The 20,843-nt window shown below is 51.2% G+C and overlaps 2 protein-coding genes across 2 annotated transcripts in view; one reads left to right on the top strand and one right to left on the bottom strand.

Moving 5' to 3' along the window:
* The window catches only part of HSBP1L1 (heat shock factor binding protein 1 like 1), a 20,588-nt gene extending 10,658 nt beyond the window's left edge, over positions 1-9,930 (top strand). The window contains exon 4 of the mRNA XM_032310864.1: positions 7,670-9,930. Coding sequence (XP_032166755.1) covers positions 7,670-7,675 — 6 coding nt within the window. The 3' untranslated portion in view covers positions 7,676-9,930. The remainder of the gene's footprint in view (positions 1-7,669) is intronic.
* On the bottom strand, positions 6,514-20,843 carry TXNL4A (thioredoxin like 4A). Its single transcript, XM_032310865.1, has 4 exons — positions 20,764-20,843; positions 20,331-20,502; positions 9,929-10,032; positions 6,514-6,924 (listed from the first exon to the last, which is right to left on the bottom strand). The coding sequence occupies exons 2-4, from the start codon at positions 20,481-20,483 to the stop codon at positions 6,753-6,755; spliced, it is 429 nt and encodes a 142-aa protein (XP_032166756.1). The 5' UTR covers positions 20,484-20,502; positions 20,764-20,843; the 3' UTR covers positions 6,514-6,752.

Below are 20,843 nucleotides of genomic sequence, written 5' to 3'. Positions count from 1 at the left end.
AGAGGGAACAGAAGCAGGGGGAGTGAGAGAGGGAGAAGCAGGCTTCCCGCCAAGCAGGGAGCCCAATGCAGGGCTCAATCTCACGACCCCGGGGTCATGACCTGAGCCAAAGGCAGAAGCTTAACAACTGAGCCACCCAGGTGCCCCCTAGCTTTCTTTTGATATCCATTAGCATGATAAATTGCTTTCTATTCCCCTCATTTTCAATCTGGAGGTGTCTTTCTGTCTAAAACAAGTCTCTTGCAGACAGCAAATCGATGGGTCTTTTTTTTTTTTAAAGATTTATTTATTTGACAGAGAGAGAGAGAGAGAGAGATATCACAAGTAGGCAGAGAGAGAGGAGGAGAGAGAGGGGAAGCAGCCTCCCTGATGAGCAGAGAGCCCAATGCGAGGCTCAATCCCAGGACCCTGAGATCATGATCTGAGCCGAGGGCAGAGGCTTAATCCACTGAGCCACCCAGGTGCCCCACGATGGGTCTTGGTTTTTATCCAATCAGATACCCTGTGTCTTTTGATTGGGGCGTTTAGGCGATTTATGTTCAGGGTAACTATTGAAAGATATGAATTTAGTGACACTGTATTGCCTGTTACTGTGTATTCTCTCTGTTTCTTTCTGGTCTATGTTACTTTTAGGCTCTCTCTTTGCTTAGAGGACCCCTTTCAGTAGTTCTTGTGGGGCTGGTTTGGCGATCGCAAATTCTTTTATTTTTTTATTTATTTTTATTTTTATTTTTTTAAAAAGATTTTATTTATTTATTTGATAGAGAGAGATCACAAGTAAGCAGAGAGGCAGGCAGAGAGAGAGAGAGAGGAGGAAGCAGGCTCCCTGCTGAGCAGAGAGCCCGATGTGGGACTCGATCCCAGGACCCTGAGATCATGACCCGAGCCGAAGGCAGCGGCTTAACCCACTGAGCCACCCAGGCACCCCGGTGATCGCAAATTCTTTTAGTTTATGTTTGTCCTGGAAGTTTTTCTCTCTCCTTCTACTTTCAATGACAGTCTAGCTGGATATAATATTCTTGGCTGCATATTTTTCTCATCTGGTGCCCTAACATATTCCTAAAGGATCGGTATTTTCCAGTTCCATGTTACATACATTTAAATGAAATAAAAATGCTTCCATAAGGAAAAGGGGGAAAGTCGTAGATGGAGTTACATGTGCTTAAACACACTTATTCAAACATAAACTGGACAAACATGATTTTTAGCACCAAGCAATTTACTCACAGAATACTTAAGTAAATGTTGTGAATTCAGTATCAAATGCTATATTCATAAACTTGTAACTTAAAACTCATTTACCTCAAAATTAGGGAACTTATGAAAACCTCAAGTTTAATAATAAAGGCCTAAATCTGTCAGTCAGCAGCTCTAGAAGCAGTTGTGTGAAGTTTTAAATTCTCACATTTAACTTCTGTTCTTTACAGTCTCTTGCCTGATCTATCACCACAGACTTTCAACTCTCTTCCCAATCCCCTTTTAGCTCTTCCAAGGGGACAGAAAGATCTCAGAACTAAAATCTGATGTTGGGGTGCCTGGGGGGCTCAGTGGTTTAAGCCTCTGCCTTCAGCTCAGGTCATGATTTCAGGGTCCTGGGATCGAGCCCCACATCGGGCTCTCTGCTCAGCGGGGAGCCTGCTTCCCCCTCTCTCTCTGTCTGCCTTCTGCCTACTTGTGATCTCTCTCGGTCTATCAAATAAATAAATAAATAAAAATCTATAAAAATCTGATGTTACACCTGGTTTCCAAGGCAAAGCATCCTGTGCCCACTCCACCTAAGCCACCACCGTTCTCAGATGAGCCCACCTCCTTCCCACCATGGGCCTTTGTTCCTGCAGGTCCCCTTCTAGAATGCAATTACCCCTACACCCACTTAGCTTTTTAATATCTGATATCAGCTTGAAAATAATCTCCTCAGAGATTCTCTCCCTGAATCCCCATCTGGGTCAGATCTACTTGGTATATGATCTCCTGGCCCTTTGCTGTTGACTCACAGTCGTAATTTCACTTTTTACATGATCATTTGGTTATCTTCACAAGGCAGCAAGCAACCAGACTGATTTTGCTCAGTCCTGAGGCCCAGGAGCTACTCATAATTTAAAAAAAATAAATTAATAGTTGAATTGCTAGAGTTTCAAAATAATTTTGCAATCCTTTATATGGTGCTTTTTGTCCATGGAGATGTGTGAGAGCTTAACTACTCTACTAACCAAGACAATCAAAGCGCAGTTGGAGGCTGGGGTCACAGCAGTGGTTGGGGAGACTAGTGTGATGTCATCCCAACAGTACAAGACAGTACAAGTCTCATTAAGACGCCATTAGGGTTCCTTGTATAGCTTTTGATGATAAATGTAAAAATGCCACAAAAGAATATTAAAACCAGATGTATTTTAAAAGCCTTTAGTAAAGATGATGTAGAAAAACTATTCAAAATGGCAACCATATAAGTGAGTTCTCCCAAAGTTCCCCATTCTGATTTTCAAGATATCAGACTTTCCCAACTAGCACCTCAACTTTCAGATCAGAAACGTGGTGAGGTCATGGACATTTTTTTTCCTCTTTTTAATTTATTTGACACAGAGAGAGAGCGAGCGAGCGAGCAAGTGCGCACAAGTGGGGGCAGCTGCAGGCAGAGGCAGAGGGAGAAGCAGACTCCCCTCTGAGCAGGGAGCCCAACCTGGGGCTCCATCCCTGGACCCTAGGATCATGACCTGAGCTGAAGGCAGATGCTTCGCCCACTGAGCCCCCAAGGTGCCTCAATATCCTACATTTTAACTGAGCCACCCGAGGAACCAAAATCCAGTTTTTGTTAAAATCCAGGCACAGTTTTTAGGGTTGTTGTAGCTTTGATTCCATAAGTGACCCGAACGCCTTGCTTCTCTGCTCACAACAGCAGGAAAGAGGCAGTCTACCCCAGGGACCCACACAGAGCAATCTACTGCAAACACACGCGGTTTCTGGTTATTTCGATGTTGCAAAGCTGTTTCAAATGTCTGCAAGCTCTAAGTAGATGCCGTCATGCCGTGGTGCTCTGCACACCTAGTGGCTCTGTTTCAGGACGGTTGTCTACGCTGGTGTGTGTAGCTCTGCTTCAGTCACTGACAGCTGTGTGGTTTTGACTGTTTCCGGTAATGCTGCAGTAAAGTCTTTCCTATCTCCTATGTGTCCGTTTTCTCGGGGTACTTGATTACTTACTGCCCCCCTGAATATATGCTGTACCTTCTAGGCTTGTTGCCTCTGTGTAAGCTGCCAAGACTAGCTCTTGGACTTTGCGCAAGCTGCCCTGGGGAGGATGAGAAACAAATCACTCAGTGCTCAGGGAACCGGGGGTACTGGTGCACCTTCTGCACTAGTTAATTTCCACTTGAATAAAGCGATGTGTGCAGCAATGAGGCGGGCCGGTAGCACAGAGCCAGCCTTGAAGCCACGTTCTCTGGATGAGATGTGCCTCTGCGCAACCTAACCTTTACTTTCCTTCTCTGCACGCTAGCTACCGGCAGGGGTTGGAAGGATTTGAGAAAATGGCTTGTAAATCACTTAATTCAGGCTGAGGTAGACAGTAGGTACAAAATAAGACATAAACTTATAAACACACACATTTATAGCACTACGACAGGGTAAGCTTACAAATGTGGGATGTCATTTTCTTTGCTTATTTTTCGGCAGCTAATAAAGCTTTATCAATAAGATGTAATTCACATGCTACACAATTAACCAATTAACACAATTCAGTGGTTTTTGGTGTATCTACAGATGTGTGCCACCATCACCATAACCAGCTTAGAATGTTTTCATTATCTTAGGAAGAAACTCCACACCATCAACATCACCTCCCTCTGTCCCCCTCCCCCAACCACTAATTTACTTGGTCTCCATGAATTGCTTATTCCAGGCATTTCATAAAAATGGGAATCCTACGAGATGTGGTGCCTAGTCTCTCACTTACCCTCATGGTTTCAAGGTTCAGCATACCGTGCATCAGCACCTCGTGTCTGGGCACCAAATCACACCCCATTGTACAGACGGACCACGTTCTGTTTACCCACTCTGCAGCTGACGGACGTGCAAGTTATCTCGTTTTCCAAAGGGTTGCCCGTCCTCCTCTCCCTGAGCAGGGTCTGAGGGATCCAGTTTCTCCGTGGCCTTGACTCTTGCAATAATCAGACTCTTTAGGGGCGCCTGGGGGGCTCAGTGGGTTGAGCCTCTGCCTTCAGCTCAGGTTGTGATCTCAGGGTCCTGGGATCGAGCCCCGCATCGGGCTCTCTGCTCAGCGGGGAGCCTGCTTCCCCCTCTCTGTCCGCCTGCCTCTGTGCCTACTTGTGATCTCTCTCTGCCTACTTGTGATTTCTCTCTGTCAAATAAATAAATAAAATCTTAAAAAACAAAATCAGACCCTTTGGGTCTGGCCGCAGCACCCCGATGCATGGGCAGTGGCATCTGCAGGTTTTCCTCAATGACAAAACAGAGCTTGTCAGGGTATCCTCGGCTGTTCTCGTGGAGAAACATCAGAAGCGGAACACTGAATGTCTGTCACGTGCGGGCCTGGGGTCACGGTGAGTTTTCCCCTCGCCCCTCACCCGTCAGGGCCTGTACTCCCTATCTCACAGGAGGGGAAACAAGGCTGCAGCAACGCCGTGAGCCTGCTTCGGAGTTTTACATCGACTTCCAGCACGCCTCGTGTGCATTTGCTGGTCTGCCCTCGTGTCTCAAGCACAGTCAACCCGGCTGGGGCTTTCGCACACTGAGGCACACCAGGCTCTATTCTGAGACACCCACGGGACAGCAGACGCTGCCACCTCCTCACCTGAGAGAAAACGGGAGTTGTCACAGCAGAGCCTGTATGGACGAGATGTGCGGGCGAAGTTCCCGACCACCCACCCACCGCCGAGCTGTGGGGCAGGAGAGGCGCAAGCCTGAGATGAGGCCCCCAGCTGCAAGTGCGGTTTCCACGAAGATGCAGCCTGCTTGAGTACGTGGGATACCATCTTCGGAGGAAGGAGGAACAACTTACTCTTCGTATTTAAAAGGAGGACTCCTAGGGATGCCTGGGTGGCTCAGTTGGTTGGACGACTGCCTTTGGCTCAGGTCATGATCCTGGAGTCCCGGGATCGAGTCCCGCATCGGGCTCCCAGCTCCACGGGGAGTCTGCTTCTCCCTCTGACCTTCTCCTTGCTCATGCTCTCTCTCACTGTCTCTCTCTCAATAAATAAATAAATATCTTAAAAAAAAAAAAAAAGAGGACTCCTTAGAATCATTATTTTATTGCACTGTTTTTATAACCAGAATAAAGGACACTTTCTCCCAAGTGTATTCTTTCTGAACTCAAGTCTTCGGATTCTGCTGTGGGTTGAAATTGCCTCCTCATAAATTCCTATGTCGGGAGTTTTAAAAATAGATTTTATTTATTTGACAGAGAGAGCGCAAGCAGGGGGAGGGGCAGAGGGAGAGGGAGAGGGAAAAGCAGGCTCCTGCTGAGCAGGGAGCTGATGAGGGGCTCGATCCCAGGACTGAGATCATAACCAGAGCCGAAGGCAGACACTTCACATCGACAGAGCTGCCCAGGCACACCCTGCCTATGCCGGGAGTTCCAATCCCTAGTACAATGTGACCTTATTTGGAGATAGGACGGCCCTCTCCAGTGACCAGTGTCCTTATAAGAAGAGGAAACGTGGACACAGACACACACACGGGGAGAAGGCCATGTGAAGATGAAGGCCAGGACTGGGGCGAAGCATCAGGCCAAAGCAGGCAACGATCACCAGAAAGCAGCAGGGTCTGGGAGAGGGGCAGGAGAGAGATTCTCCAGCACAGCCCAAAGGACCCAGCCCTGACCACCTCTGGATCTAGAGTTCTTGCCTTCAGATCTGGAAGCCTGCTCCTGTCCGCTGTCACTCCCGTCTGGGCTACTTTGCTAGGTTAGCCCTGGGACGCTCACACGCCACTCCCCGCCCCCAACAGGACGCATCAAACACAGGGTCCTACAGAACACACACTTGAACTCCACTCCCATGGGAAAGAAGTCCAGTAACTCTGACTGCCACAATCAGTAACCTGCATGGCAATTGTTTTTAAAAGATGTTATTTATTTATTTGACAAAGATCACGTGTAGGCAGAGAGGCAGGCAGAGAGAGAGGGGGAAGCAGGCTCCCTGCTAAGCAGAGAGGCCGATGCGGGGGCTCGATCCCAGGACCCTGAGATCATGACCTGAGCCAAAGGCAGAGGCTTTAACCCACTGAGCCACCAGGCACCCCTGTATGGCCCATCTGTAAGAAACAGCAATTACAACTTCCCATCACTGAGTGCTTTACTTATTTCGGCTAGATATTTACAGGTATTTGCTAATATAAAAATACAATGGCCAGGGGTGCCAGGGTGGCTCAGTGGGTTAAGTGCCTGTCTTCGGCTCAGGTCTTGATCCCAGGGTCCTGGGATCGAGCCCCACATCGGGCTCTCTGCTCAGCGGGGAGCCTGCTTCCCCCTCTTTCTGCCTGCCTCTCTGCCTACTTGTGATCTCTTGCTCTCTCTCTCTGGGCCAAGTAAATAAACAAAATCTTAAAAAAAAAAAAAAAAAAATACAACAGCCAGGCAGGTGGAGTTGAGGCTCTGCAAGCCCCACAGCAAGGGCCCTCCAACCAACCCTGTGATCTTCATATTCTCTTCCAAACGCTGGCTCTAAGGCTTTAAATAGTTTCCAATATTTCCACATGAAAACGACTCCACGCCACTTCTGCGCACAGAGACTGGGCTGAGCTCAGTATCTGTACTTTGTGGAGTAATCCTTTGGAGAAACGACCAGGCCGCGGCCTTTCCGGGCGCCCCGGTACACAGTCTCGATGATGTCTATCATTTCCTGTTTGTCTTCCATGGCCCAGTTGATCTTGTTGTTGTTACCAGTACCCAGGTCGATCATGATGTGCTTGTTCCTGCAAAGAGGAGACGGGGTCAAAGTTCACAAACAGTCTTCTAAGAATTCCACGAAAAAATGCGTTCTGTTTCCCACCCTCACAAGCTCTTGTTAAACATCAGTTAAGGGCGCCTGGGTGGCTCAGGGGGTCAAGCCTCTGCTTTGGGCTCAGGTCATGGTCTCAGGGTTCTGGGATGGAGCCCGGCATCGGGCTCTCTGCTCCGCGGGGAGCCTGCTTCTTCCTCTCTCTGTGCCTGCCTCTCTGCCTACTTGTGATCTCTGTCTGTCAAATAAGCAAACAAAATCTTAAAAAAAATCAGTTAAGACAAAAACATACCCAGTCAGGAGGATCTACCACGTCTTAGAAGATGAGAACCAGGTGAACACTAGAGTAAAAGCACACACCATGCATGGCCCAAGCTCCCTCTGCATGGCTTAGACACTCCCTCAGGACAAACGTCCTATAGGACACAGTGTGAGTCACTTGGAAAGTGACAGTTTCCCAAAGGGCTGTACCGATTTACCTAGGAAACACAATACCCCAACCCTAGCGTACACTTTATCCAAAGTCCTAATTGTGAAATTAGTCTGTCTGCATTTCTATAATTAGGGAAGTAGGTGATACTTTACAAATTTATTTTTAAGAGGCTACTTTCAAAAATGAATTGATATGTACACTTCACAGAGAAATTAACCCTTGTAGTCATTGGTGCACTGATTTTCCAAGTTTGTTGGAGATAGTTTTCATTTGTTCACTTTTACAGGAATGAAGAGCAGCACCTCAAGTCTCCGTCTGTCCAACCACAGGGAGCATCCAAAAGGCAGATGCAACGTTTCTCCTTTGCTGCAAACATCTACTTCCAGGGTACCTCTCCACATCCGCACTCAGGCCCAGGAATCCGGGGGTCTGGACCCCGTCCCTCCCTGTCAGCCTCTTACAGTCTCCCCACCACGGCCTGACCATCTGCGCCCGCATGCCCGCCCCCGTGAAGGCACGAGCTCAGTCCAAATGTCCTCCGGCTGTCCTTCGGCTGCCCGCCAGCCCGACCCGGCACTCGTGTCTCCACAAACACCTGCTTGCCTTGGCTCATCTCCTCCGCTGCTGCCAACCCGCGAAGTCCGGGGACGGCAGGAACCCTGTCTTGTCTGACCTAACGTCCGGGCACTAGACCATGAAACCTGGCGGGACTCAGTACACGCACTTGGTGAAAACATGAACTCAAGCAGAGGCGCCCGTCTTGGATTCCGGCGTCGCAGAAAGAGCGGAAGGCACTTGGTCTTCTCTTCAGCCTAGCGCCCCGCATCCGCCCCACCATCCTCCTCTCTGCGGCCCCCTGTCCGCCACAGCGTCCTCCGTGCCTTGGTCGGGCCGGCCACCGGCGGCGGGAGGCTGGCCTGAAGACGGCCCTCACGAGTCGCACCCTGAGGGTGTGGGGGACACTGCGAGCAGCATGACAGGAAAGGCGCGGACCGCCTTGAAGAGCCTGTTCGTGGACGCGCGGACTGGAGGAGCACGGCCGGTGCAGGTGCCGAGGAAGGAGCACACCGCTGGGAGGGAGGGGCCCCTGTTCCTCGGGGACACGGTCCTGCAGAAGTCATCAGGGTGCGCCTGGACGTGCACCTAAGGAGCTGCTGAGCCCTGGAGCAGCCGCCTGCTTTCTCCCTGCTGTGGACGGTGACGACCGGCCACGCGGGGTTAGAGCTGCTGAAAGAGAAGAAATTCTTGGCCCCTCCAGACGGCAGAAGACGCTGCAACGCAGAAGGGCACGGGGACACGGAAGAGGCCCCACAACCTGGTGCTGCAGCCCAGGCGGAACGTTCAGTCGCCAGTGAGGAGCAGCGCGCCTCCTGGGTCTTCGTGGGCGCCAGGACGGGCACTCGGCCTGCAGAGGATGACGGTGCAGAGAAAGGAGGCGGGAGAACCCCAAAATGCTACTGCTGCCGTCGGCTGGGAACGGCCTGGCTGCACATGCCTTTCCCGAAAAGACCTTCCCAGGGCTGGGGAGTCAGCCCCTTCCTCCTCACGTCCCCCTGAGAAGCCCGGCCTGTGTGCTGTGCTGTCCCACGATGTGCTGGCCGAGCTGGGGCCACAGGTAAGCCATGCTCACCGGCCTACGCAGCCTCACGCACACCTGCTTTTGTACACCCGAAGGATGTGAGTCTTTAGAGCCAGAGGGCAGACGGTGGGAAACCCTACACTCAAGCCTGCGAAGTTCCTGCCCTCATCCCCGGGCCTGTCCGCGATGAGACACCAGCCCCCAGTGACGGTGCAGATGCCGGAGACTGGCAGATGCCCCAACGGTTACTCATCAACTGACTTTAAAATAAGGAGATAATCCTGGATTATTTGGTGGGTCTATTCCGTTCACAGCCTCGGGGAAGCAGAACAGGAAACTGCAGAGATGGTGCAGGCTGTGCTGACTGAAGGGCCTCAGGCAGCGGGGACGGCCCAGCACACAGGGCCCGGCACACAGCCGGCCAGGAGTCCACGGCCCCAGCCCGTGACCAGGGACCTGGATTCGGCCAACGACCCAATGAGCCAGTGGCTTCTTCCCCGACGGACGGGCCCGAAAAGGTCCAGCCCGTGACTGCGGCCTCGTGAGGCCCCGAGAGGAAACCCACTGAGCCGGCCCAAACTCGGAGCAACAGAACACTGAGCTCATCCATGAGGCTTTTAGCTACTCACACGGCGCTACCTGTCGCACGGGATACGAAGCCAATACCCGCCCATACAGCACATACATACAACCCACTCAGACGTCCCTCACCTGTCCGGAGCAGAGCAAGTCCACGGCTTAACACTGCCGTTTACCAACCTTTCTACTAACGATACACTGAAATTTTGACAAGTAGAAACAACGCCATATGGTGATTTCTTTCCGAATTAAATCTCCACAACTTTTTTTTGAGTCATGTTACCCAACCTTATTACAGAAATACCATCGGACGTGACGCCATCTGGACTACATCAAAATCCCGGACCAACAATATCCAACTGAGGCGAGAGCTTTAAGAGAACGTACCTGAAGAAAAACATGACAGTACACGGGTCGTACAGCTCGTACATCTTGTTGAAGTCAGGCACTTCTGTGATATCCACAAGATAAATTACTGCGAAATTTTTAACCTAAAAGTAAGAGATTGAAAAAGCCCTATAAAGTAATGATCAGTTTTTTACTCTGCAAAAGCACACTGAAAAGCAAGCACAAGAATCTGTGTGGAAGAGGACAATTTCCAAACCAACTCCCCCACGCCGTTCCGCAGGAACGCTGACACACAGGCGCCGACCCCGGGGTCCCACCCGCTGCACCCCTTCTGGAAGAGCCGGTTGCGCCACCCCTGCAGCGGAGGCCCATTGGCAACCACCTACACCAGCTTCTCCCGACAGTGCGTGCGCACCGCCGGGAGCGGCGGGAAAACAGGCCTTGAGGAGTCGGCCGGTCGCCCCTCCCGCGTGGCCCTGCACACCCGCCGGGGCTAAGAGCCCAGCACCGTGAGTGGTGCCGCGCAACACACACCTTCCACTTGCTCCCTGATTCCAAGTGCATCAGAGGATTTAGAAAACTCAGAAAACGGTCCATAAAACAGAACCACTAAATAAATAAATAATTAGAATCCCCTCCGATCCCAACGACCAGAGTTAATTGCTACAAGTAGATTTTTAGTAAATTCTTAACCACTTTTCCTGTTACACACATACACGTGTCTATGCTGTTTAAGTAAAATGTGGTCATACCACAGTATTTTATATCCTGCCTTAACTATGGACAGTCTCTTATACAAATTATACACTTTCCCCAAACACAATTTTTACAGCTACATAACTGCTTTATCAAACAGGTCATTATTTTACTTTTTCTATTATGTTCTGATTTTTCATGAAAATAGTTCAGATTTTTTTCATCAATACCAATTATTCACCTGTGACCATTGCTACCCTTAAGTCTGTGTACATATTTCATTATTTCCAAACATAAACTTCTAAAACGTAATCTCTACAACAAAGGACATGACGTTTTAAACACTTGCAAGCGCTGTCTTGGTGCCTTCCGGGAAGCTAGACAACCCTGTATGTTACGGGCTGGGTTACGTCCCCCCAGAAAGAGATACGCTGCAGTGCTTAGAATGGGGCCTTATTGGGCAGAGGGTCCTTGCAGATGCCATCGCTAGGAGGAGATGGCCATTCCAGACGGTGTCGTTCAGAGAAGGGGCTATGGCTGACTTCTAGAGCGGGAGACACCCACAAGACAAGGGCCCCAAAGACGGCAGACATCCAGGAGCAGGAAGACGCGCCAGGTGGTCTCCCGAGAAGGTTTCAGAGGCTGCACAGTCCTGCGGACACCCTGGCTTGGGACTCTCGGCCCCCAGACTGTGAGATGACAGACTTCTATTCGTTTCTCTGCCCAGTTTGTGGGCTCTGTTACTGCAGCCCCAGGAAATGCATATAAACTAATTCTAAAATTCTGAATATAATCTGCAGATGAAATGATGCGGTATCTGGGATTTGCTTTAAATGCTGCAGCAGAAAAAATGTCCAGGGCCAGCTGATGGAAGACGGAAAGGTATGGGGGACTGTTAGACCCGAGCGAGAGGCGCAGAGGGGTCACTACAACCCTTCTCTCTGCTTTGGGAACTATGAACCAATAGTTAACACAGAAAATTAAGCTACCAACACCAAACAAAGCTGGCATCTCACAAGGACTCCTTTCGGCCCCCGTGCTGGTCGGGAGAGACCCTGGCCACCACCATGCCCTGGCTCTCTGCCCGAGGGCTCTCACGCTGCCACGCGCTGCGGTCTACACACCGTGTCCTGAAAGCCCTGAAGCAGCACCTTCGTGTGGCCGAGCCCCATCCTGGAACTCCGGTCTCCTGTGCCAACAGTGGGAACGTGCTGGTCAGGTCACCAGAACCCAGTTTTACTTTCCGGGTTAACTCATCAACTGTATTCTGATTTTATTTAAAAATAAAACAGAGGGCGCCTGGGTGGCTCAGTGTGTTAAGCCGCTGCCTTCGGCTCAGGTCATGATCTCAGGGTCCTGGGATCGAGTCCCGCATCGGGCTCTCTGCTCAGCAGGGAGCCTGCTTCCCTCTCTCTCTGCCTGCCTCTCTGCCTACTTGTGATCTCTCTCTGTCCAATAAATAAATAAAATCTTTAAAAATAAACAAACAAATAAATAAATAAAAACAAAACAGAAACTGCAGCATAGAAGTTCAGACTATAAAACAGTCAGCGTGTACAAATACACACAAAGTCGTCAGGCAGTAACCCTGACCCGTTTTTATCCCTTCAATGCCTTGCTTTGTTGACTGATGTGCAAAATAGATACCAGTAACAGTGAGTAAATATTAACTTAGGGAATCGCCATGTAAATATTCAGTTAGTCTAAAAATCAGATGGGCAGGGCTATAAATTATGTAATTTAGAGAAAAGTAAAATCATAAATTTGTCCTTTTTATTGTATGCAAAAAATTTTGTTTTGTTTTGCTTTACTGATAATTCTCCAGAAACCAAGAATCGTAAAAGATTAGCGATAATTTACAAATTATTACGGCCGCCCACTTCACAGTCCCCAAACTCTTCCTCCAAGCGGCTCTGGCATCTACGTGCCTCGGACTCGCTTTGCCACTTTGCAAACTCAAGCTTCCCCTTCCCTGCCCCTCCCAGAGGCCTCAAACTGCATTTCCAGGGTCTGTCAGCCTCAGCACACGAGTACCCAAGGACGGGAACTTTGGCTACTGCCTGGTCTTCACTGACTTCCCGGTATCGTGTGTGGACTTGAAGTCCCGCCCGCGACACAACAGACTTCCCGAGTCACGACGTAAACGTCAGCGAACTTCAAAGTTCTCTTGCCTCTGTGCTCTGTCAATACACTCGGGACACATGAGGTGCCGGGCAAATCCATGAGCCACGACAAACTGCTGTACGCAAAAAATTCTAAAAGCATAAGGACTTGCATCAATGGACATTTCATAATCAGAAGGCAACTAATAAAAGTAACTTGTTTAAAGGTACAAGTCTTGGGGCGTGGGTGGCTCAGTCATTAAGCTGCTCCCTTCGGCTCAGGTCATATCCCAGGGTCCTGGGATCGAGCCCCGCATCGAGCTCCCTGCTCGGCGGGAAGCCTGCTTCCCCCTCTCCCACTCCCCCCACTTGTGTTTCCTCTCTTGCTGTGTCTGTCAAATAAATGAAAATCTTAAAAAAAAAAAAAGATACAAGTCTCGATCTGTCTGGTCTAAACCCCCACTCTGAATTCCAGCAGAAGCAAAGTGCGTCAAGCTCACTTACAAGGGACTCCTCACTCCTTACTTCTAACTCTAACCCCCGAATGAAGACATGATTAATGTTCTGCGTACAATGAAAGTAAGACTCAGGAAGACAGAGTGACCCTAAGAAATGAGTCAGAAAGACTGTAAGCTACATGGGAAGCAAGTGGCAAAGCTGAGACTCACCCCGTCTGGCTCCGGAGCGCAACCTCTGGATGGGATTCCTACCCAAGTCTCGAAGGAATTAGGCTGCCCAAAGGGGACAGGAGGCCCTGAGGGGGCGGGGAATGGGCCAGGCTAGAAAGGCGGCGTGTGCGAGAGGAAGACGCCGGTGAGGACAAGGCAAGGGCAGCGGCAGCGCCCGGGATGCGGGGTTAGAGGTAGAACGTGAGCCTGGAAACGCAGACAGGGCCCTTCGAGGCCCAAGTTCGGATCATTTACTTGTTTGTCTCCAAGCAAGGAGGGGTCGGGGACCTGGGAAAACTGAGGACCATCTAGGGAGAAGGGCTTACTTACAAGGAACGCTGGCATGGCTATGCTCTGAGCACCACTGCCGTCTGCATCCAACAGCGGCCAGTCCAGCCGCTCCACGGGAGGGCCAAGGGCAGAAGGGGTGGCCAGAGAGGCACACTCACAAACCAAGTCAAGGGACCCACCTGACAGGGAGCTGGGTCAGGGACCAAAGAGCTCACGTCAGACGAAGCCTGTGGTTCTGTGACTCTGGGTACTGGAAGGTCATCAGTGACCGTGCAAGACCCGCACAAGGTATGAAGGACGGACAGGCCGCGCAGAGAGCCTGGCTGTGAAAAGAGGGAGTGACCGAGGGTCTCAGGTGGAGAGGCAGGTCCTCCCCGGCCACTGCCAATCCCCGCGTTTCCGGGTGAAAGAGAAGGCGGCTGTGCGGTGACGTGCACCGTGCGGCCCTGGTCCAAACAGCCTCTGCGCGAGAGGGCTCCCGCCACGTCCCCGCGGCCCCTGGGCAGCAGCGCTCCTTGCAGAGCCGTCCCAGCAAACGAGACCCTGCGAGTTTCTAACCTGCTGCCTACACCTGAATTCCACTAAGCAGAGATTTCCTCCTTTTGTCACTTTTTACTTATAAAACAAAGGCACCGTAACTTACAGGGAACGGTGTTTACGTTCCGGTGTAACCAAACGTACAGATGCACACCTGCCTCCTGCTGCCAAGCCATCCCCTGCCCGGGCCCCTTTCTGGCTTGACGTGGATTCTTTAGCCAATGGGTTCTGGTTCCTGGAACCTCCAAACCTCCCAAGTTAGAGCAGAGACTGACACCAGAAACCACATCCTCCTAAAAGTGATCAAGATACATCGCATCTATTTTACGTACGAGGACATTCAACGACACCAACTCGATGAGACAATTTTCACACTGTAAATGCTGGTCTTTACCGTGAGACTTTAGGAGAGGCCCAATTTCCTCTCGCCTCCCATGAGGAGTAAGAAAACTGTAGCTCCGTCAGAAGTAAAAGGGACAGGGACACCTTGGTGGCACAGTTGGGCTGAGCCTCCAACTCTCGATCTCACTCAGGCTGTGAGCCCCATGGCAGGCTCTGGGCTCAGTGGGGTCTGCCGGAGAATGCCCCGGCCCTCCCCAGCCCACAGGCCCTCTCAAAGCAAAAGTAGACAACCAAGAGGTGCCCTGGTCTTAGTTCTTTTCTCCCCCCGTGCGGGCTACACGATGGCCCTGCAGAGCCGTGTCTGTCTTTACCGACGTGCCCTCAGATGCAGAGCCCGACTCACAAGCACGAGTCATGTTCGCTGCATGAACTCCTAACAAGAAACTCGTATTTTGAAATGCAAGGAACACATTATTGTCACTAAAAATGTGTTCTGGGACAGCGTGAGCTTAATTAGGTAACCCTGGGCTCGGAGAGACCGGCCTTCAGAGCCGGGGTGGTGCCACCTCCTCCGGACACAGGCTGGCGAGGAATCGCCGTGCAGGGCCCGGGGGCCTTCCACCAACCCTCTGACTCCCTGCCGTCTCCCTCCTCTGGAAAAGCCTCCGCCTGTCCAAGCTGCTCCTAACACGGGCCACGTGGCTTCTGCTGTGGTGCCTTCCACACGGGCCCGAACTATTTCTACTCAACATTTCGCACCCATTAAGGAATCCGTGCTTAACTACAGCCCTGTGTGTTTTTTAGAAAACTGAAAAGGAGCTAGGTGTCTACGATATTCTCTCCATTTAAAAAATGCTCACTTTGGGGGCGCCTGGGTGGCTCAGTGGGTTAAAGCCTCTGCTTTCGGCTCAGGTCGTGATCCCAGGGTCCTGGGATCGAGCAGCACATCAGGCTCTCTGCTCAGCGGGGAGCCTGCTTCCTCCTCTCTCTCTGCCTGCTACTCTGCCTACTTGTGATCTCTGTCTGTCAAATAAATAAATAAAATATTAAAAAAAAATGCTCACTTTGGAAATATACAAAAGGAAGGGAAAATCCACTGCCGTGTGACCAGCCCATTTTTTTTTTTTTTTTAAAGTCAAGTCTACCCCCAACATGGGACTCAAACTCACGACCCCAAGACTGAGAGCCGCGTGCTCTTCTGACTAAGCCAACCCGGTGTTCCAGCCCCGTGTTCTTCTAACAAGTTATGTAACTTAAAAATATATGACAAAATTAACAGAGTAGGAGTGTCTTAACAGTGAAAAGTGTTTCCCTTTCCCCAGACCCACATGTTCACTCATGAGGAAATCACATACGTTCTGCTTTCTAGAGCTTACGTCATCAACAAATGCCCACGGTATCTAAAAAGCTTAGAAAATCATTTTTAATGGCCACATAATATTGCATCCGGTGAAGAGGACATTCCCAGTTCAAATCCCAACTCTCCATTTCCGAGTCTGGACAAACCACTTGGCACACCTACTCCATGGGTCCCACAACGACTACGCTGAGGTCTGTCTCCCACCAGACCAGGTGACTGGTCTAAATGTTCCAAAACCAGAGATGACAGCCATCACCACGCTCTCCTACCGTCAGACGTAGTCGCTGCTCCCAGTTTTGCTGGAAATGATACCAAAAGTCCTGTGGAGCGTAAAACTTTGCCTACTGAAGAATTTGGACAACTGAGTTCTTAAGGCTTTTCAAACAAGGCCAAGCTGCTTTCCAAAGGAATATCAGTATTAACGTTCTCCACGACACAGCAAACACCTTCCCATCTCTGAGGAGTCCAAGTAGCAGTGTGCACTGTTCTCATGCGCACGGCTCTGAAGTTCACTCGACCATTAGAATTTCCTCTTTCTAAAGCTCTCTGCCTCTCTACCCATGGGAGTCATCTTCTTAAATGGTACTTCAGACTGACTTGCCTAAGTCTTCTAGATCTAAAGTAATATTTGCCTGCTGTATTTGCAATAATTTTAATTGGTTGTTCCTAGCATTTTTCAGAAAGCCAAGAACTCTATGTACAAATTTCATTTCTACTATCAAGTTGTTTCTTAATGTATATAGTCTGCTGATCATTTGTAACAGTAAACATCCTTTCCAGCCCTGCTGCCGGACATCTCCTTCTCCTCCGGCAGGCCACTAAGCTGCCCAGCAGCCCTTCTACAGGATGTGTCCACAAGTGAAAGTCACTCGTTCGAACCAGGGATCCTGAAGGCCCGCACAGGAGACCAACCACCCTTCCAGCCTTGTAAGAGAGCTCCTCCTCCAGCTAAGAACCCACGTAAAATGCTGGAAAAACGTGTTCTAGACTGCCAATTGCCACTCTGTATTTTATTTCAGAGGAACCAATGCTTAGGTCATTCGTGTAGAAGCCAGCAAAAACCTGCATGATAACTTGATTTTCCCCAACTATTTGCCTGAGTAGCTCCATCACAGCAACTCCTGCCAGTGTTTCGATGCGCACGATGATGCCGTAAGAGCGGCAAATGATTACTGAATACGTGACCGGCTGTGTGACCAAAGTGTTCAGAAGTGTGTTCTAGTGATTCTATCCTCACAACTACCCTACTTAGACACTACTGTCCCTTTCTTACAGACGAGTAAAATGAGGCACAGACACAAGTTATTTAAGATCACACAGGGAGTAAGTAGCAGGAGCTAGCCTGGTCCCTGCTCTTAACCAGCACTCCACACGGCCCCTAGAGCTTGCTGCCAGCTTAAGGGCTGTCACACCCAGACACGCAAATCCACAGCACACATACGCTTCTTTTTTGACTCATAAGATATCTCGTTTGACTGAACATCAACTTCCAGTAAGGTTCAATTTACTTTATGCAAAGCTTAAGAATGATCCCTTAAATCATTTCTAAAAGTTCTATACATACATTTGTCTTATTTACAACTTTATGAGAATGTATGATCATGAATCAATGATACCATTGAGGTTTTGCATATTTTAAACTCATTTGTATGAGTTTTTTTAACAGAAAAAATCTAAATGTCCCAACTATTCTTTCCCATCACGGGATGAGCTGTGACAAACTGTTAGTACAAAGTGGCAAGACAGCAGAGGTACACAACAGTCTCTCTTTGAGGCTGTACATAAAATCAGCTGAACAGGGATGCCTGGGTGGCTCAGTGGGTTAAGCTGCTGCCTTTGGCTGGGGTCATGATCCCAGGGTCCTTGGATCGAGTCCCACATTGGGTTCTCTGCTCAGCAAGGAGTCTGCTTCTCTCTCTGCCTGTTTGTGCACTCTGACGAATAAATAAGTAAATAAAATCTTAAAAAAAAAAACTCAGCTGAACAGGAAACTTTGTTATTCTCACTCTACCAAACTCCAGACGTCCGTGAAACCGTCACACAGATCTCTTGTGTTTTCAGTGCAGCTCAAAACTAACCCAGGACGAGGTGGGGGGCGGGAAGTCAACGCAACACGTTCCAGGAGAAACAATCGCATCAAGTCCAGCCTAAACAGCGGAACTTTTACTCACTCTACAACAGCTGGGGTACCCAAACAGGCTTGTAACAATACGAGGAAGATCCCCCACTCTCTGCCATTTCTGCAGAGGGAGATTTTTATTTTTAAGATTTATTTATTTATTTGACACACAGAGAGAGATCACAAGTAGGTAGAAAGGCAGGCAGAGGGGGAGGAGGAAGCAAGCTCTCCCCTGAGCAGAGATCCTGATGCAGGGCTCGATCCCAGGACCCTGAGATCATGACCCCAGCCGAAGGCAGAGGCTTAACCCACTGAGCCACCCAGGCGCCCCCAGAGGGAGATTTTTAAATGGAGAGTTAAGTTGTTCTTTGTACTAAAACCTTAAATTTCAAAAATTCCCCTTGAGCTTCCTCAAAAAGGGCTTCCAGAATCATAAACTCGTATTCTGCCTTTATCCTAAGAAAAAAATTAAGCAATAATCTTGGGACACATTTCAAGTCTGCATTTTTAATAACTGTACTATGTAATATTTTACTAAAACTTCATTAATATAAATAGAAATCCAAGTTTTTGGGCAAAAAAGAAAAATCTTAAAAAAAAAAGAAAAACACTCAAAGTGAGCCCAGTTAAGCTATTATCAATGGGTTCAATACCAAAAAAAGAGGGCATCTACTGATACAGGGATTCAGTCTATAACCAACAGGAAGGAATGAGAAAAGACTGGAAGGCCCTAAAAGCTTACATTAACACACAAAATCTGTCTTCTAGCTAAGAGCATTTTGCTGGTTTTGCTCAGATATGAAAACGACCCCGCCATCTCTAAGTATCCTGACCTTGTGCGGAGGGCAGCAGGAGCCGGTCACTGCCTGGTGTGCACACCACCAGCTGCAACGCAGGACTCAGAACACACAGCCGAGCTGCTGCAGAGTCAGCGGAGCAGCCACGTGCTCCTCAGAGAGGTGCTCCCAGGCAGCACGGACCTCGGCTGTGTCTGCCCTTGACCACCACAACCTAAGCAAAGGCATAAGAGAGATGTCCTGGCATCCCACGGATGACTCCGGGCCCCAGCTGGGAGGAGCCCCATGTCAGGAAACTGGGCCCGCTCTCAAGCTGCTGGAGGAGGAAGGGAGAGGCGGGCAGCCACAGCGCACCTACTCTGATCCTGACCGCCGCTGAGGGTTTCCAAAGTCCCTTAAGAACTGCCAGGACGGCTTCTGAAAAGGGCTGTTTCTGGACCTCACCCCAGACCAGCAGAACGGGAACCTCGGAGACGCACTTCAGCAAGTATTCCAAGGGACGCTCATGATGACTGACACAGATCGGTCTCCAGTGTCCCCGTGCCACCACCCCTGCCGCAGTCTGCCTCTCCTACCCAGTAAGAGAGAGTAAAAATCAGCAGCGGAAGGTCAGTTGTTTGTTTTCAAGTAAACTAACCCAATGTGGGGCTTGGATGCAGGACGGCAAGGATCTCACACTCTACGGACTGAGCCCGCCAGATGTCCCAGAAGGTCAGTTTTCCTGTCCTCAACGCAAGACACACTCTTCCATGCGTTCCTCTGCCCCTTACCCTGAGAGAGAACACGGCTTCAATGTTCCCACGGCTTTCACTCTTCCTCCGAGTGGCCTCTCAATTATTTCTGGAATATCGTAACAGCCTAACACTGGCTCTCTGTCCTGTTGCTACAGTTGCAAAAATCCAAACACAGGTTACCTCCAAACCACCATGAAGAAGCTACAGAGAAGCGCGCAGCCCCGGTTACAGAACGGGCCCGCCCCGGCCCCGTCGCCACCACGCACGAGCCGGAGCCGATTCTCTCCTCTCCCGCCGCCGCCCGCAGCGCGCTCGCTCCGAGACAGCAGCCAGGCGCCGTGCAGAGCGCGGGGCGGACGGAAGGGCCGGGGGCCGGGGGCAGGGGGCAGGGGGCGCGCTCCGGCAGGGCGGGGGGCTCGCACGCCAGGAAACGAGGCCCCAGGGACGCACCGTCCCCGTCCGCGAAGCTCCCCGGCTCACTAGTCCCCCCCAAGTGTGTCCTGTCCGCGACCCTGAGGCGAGGAAGCGCCAACCGCGTCGACACCGGGGAACCACGAAGCTTCTCCCGGGACAGACGCAAGCTCGCGCGGACACCCCCGGGGCCGCAGGGTAAGAACGCGTCCGGGAACCTCCTCCTCCCTCTGCCGACCGCGCCCGAAGTTGGGGCGCGAACGAGACCACCGCACCTCCAAGCCCCGCGCCAGCGGGCCAAGCGGGGGCCGTGGGGGGTGGGGGGTGGGGGATGGGGGGCCGGCCGCGCGCGGGTCCCAGGCCGACCCCGGGGCGCCGCGCTACCTTCTCGGCGATGCTGTAGAGCACCTCGTCCATCTTCATGCAGGTGGGGTCCCAGTCGTGCCCGAAGCGGATGACCACCACGCGGTCCTCCTCCGACAGGATGGCCTGGTCCACCTGCCAGCCGTTGTGCAGGTGCGGGAGCATGTACGACATCGCGGCGCGGGTGCGGGGCCTGCGAGAACTGCGCGCACGCGCTCCTTCCCGCGGCTGCCGCGCACGGGGTAGAGGGCCTCGGCCCCACGGCGGGCGGCCGGGACCCCGCTCCCCGCCTGGACCCCCGCGCTCGACCCCTGGAAGGGCGCCGGGACCTCGCGGACGCCCCGCGGACCCCAGCCCCGGCGCGGAGAACCCGGGGGGGCTGCCCCGCTCGGCTCCCGCCCCCTCCCTCCCCGCCCCACCGCCCTCCCGGCCCCCCAGCCCCGGCCGCTCGCACCTCTGCCGACTAGAGCGTCCCGCGCTGCGGTCCTTCCGGGCGTGGACGCGTGCCGGACGCTGCGTGCGTGCCGACGTGAG

Source organism: Mustela erminea, chromosome 13, assembly GCF_009829155.1.
Source record: "Mustela erminea isolate mMusErm1 chromosome 13, mMusErm1.Pri, whole genome shotgun sequence".
NCBI classification, from domain to species: domain Eukaryota; kingdom Metazoa; phylum Chordata; class Mammalia; order Carnivora; family Mustelidae; genus Mustela; species Mustela erminea.
Note: the sequence above shows the minus strand (reverse complement) of the source record. Positions and strands in the feature narration are given on the sequence as shown.

Bases quoted from the DNA above. Each gene is read 5' to 3' on its own strand.
- TXNL4A (XM_032310865.1), bottom strand. From the start codon at position 20,483: ATGTCGTACATGCTCCCGCACCTGCACAACGGCTGGCAGGTGGACCAG. The intron at 10,033-20,330 runs GTAGCGCGGCGC...TCTTACTTTTAG, and splicing joins TCTACAGCATCGCCGAGAAG to GTTAAAAATTTCGCAGTAAT. The intron at 6,925-9,928 runs GTACGTTCTCTT...TCCTCTTTGCAG, and splicing joins ACTGTCATGTTTTTCTTCAG to GAACAAGCACATCATGATCG.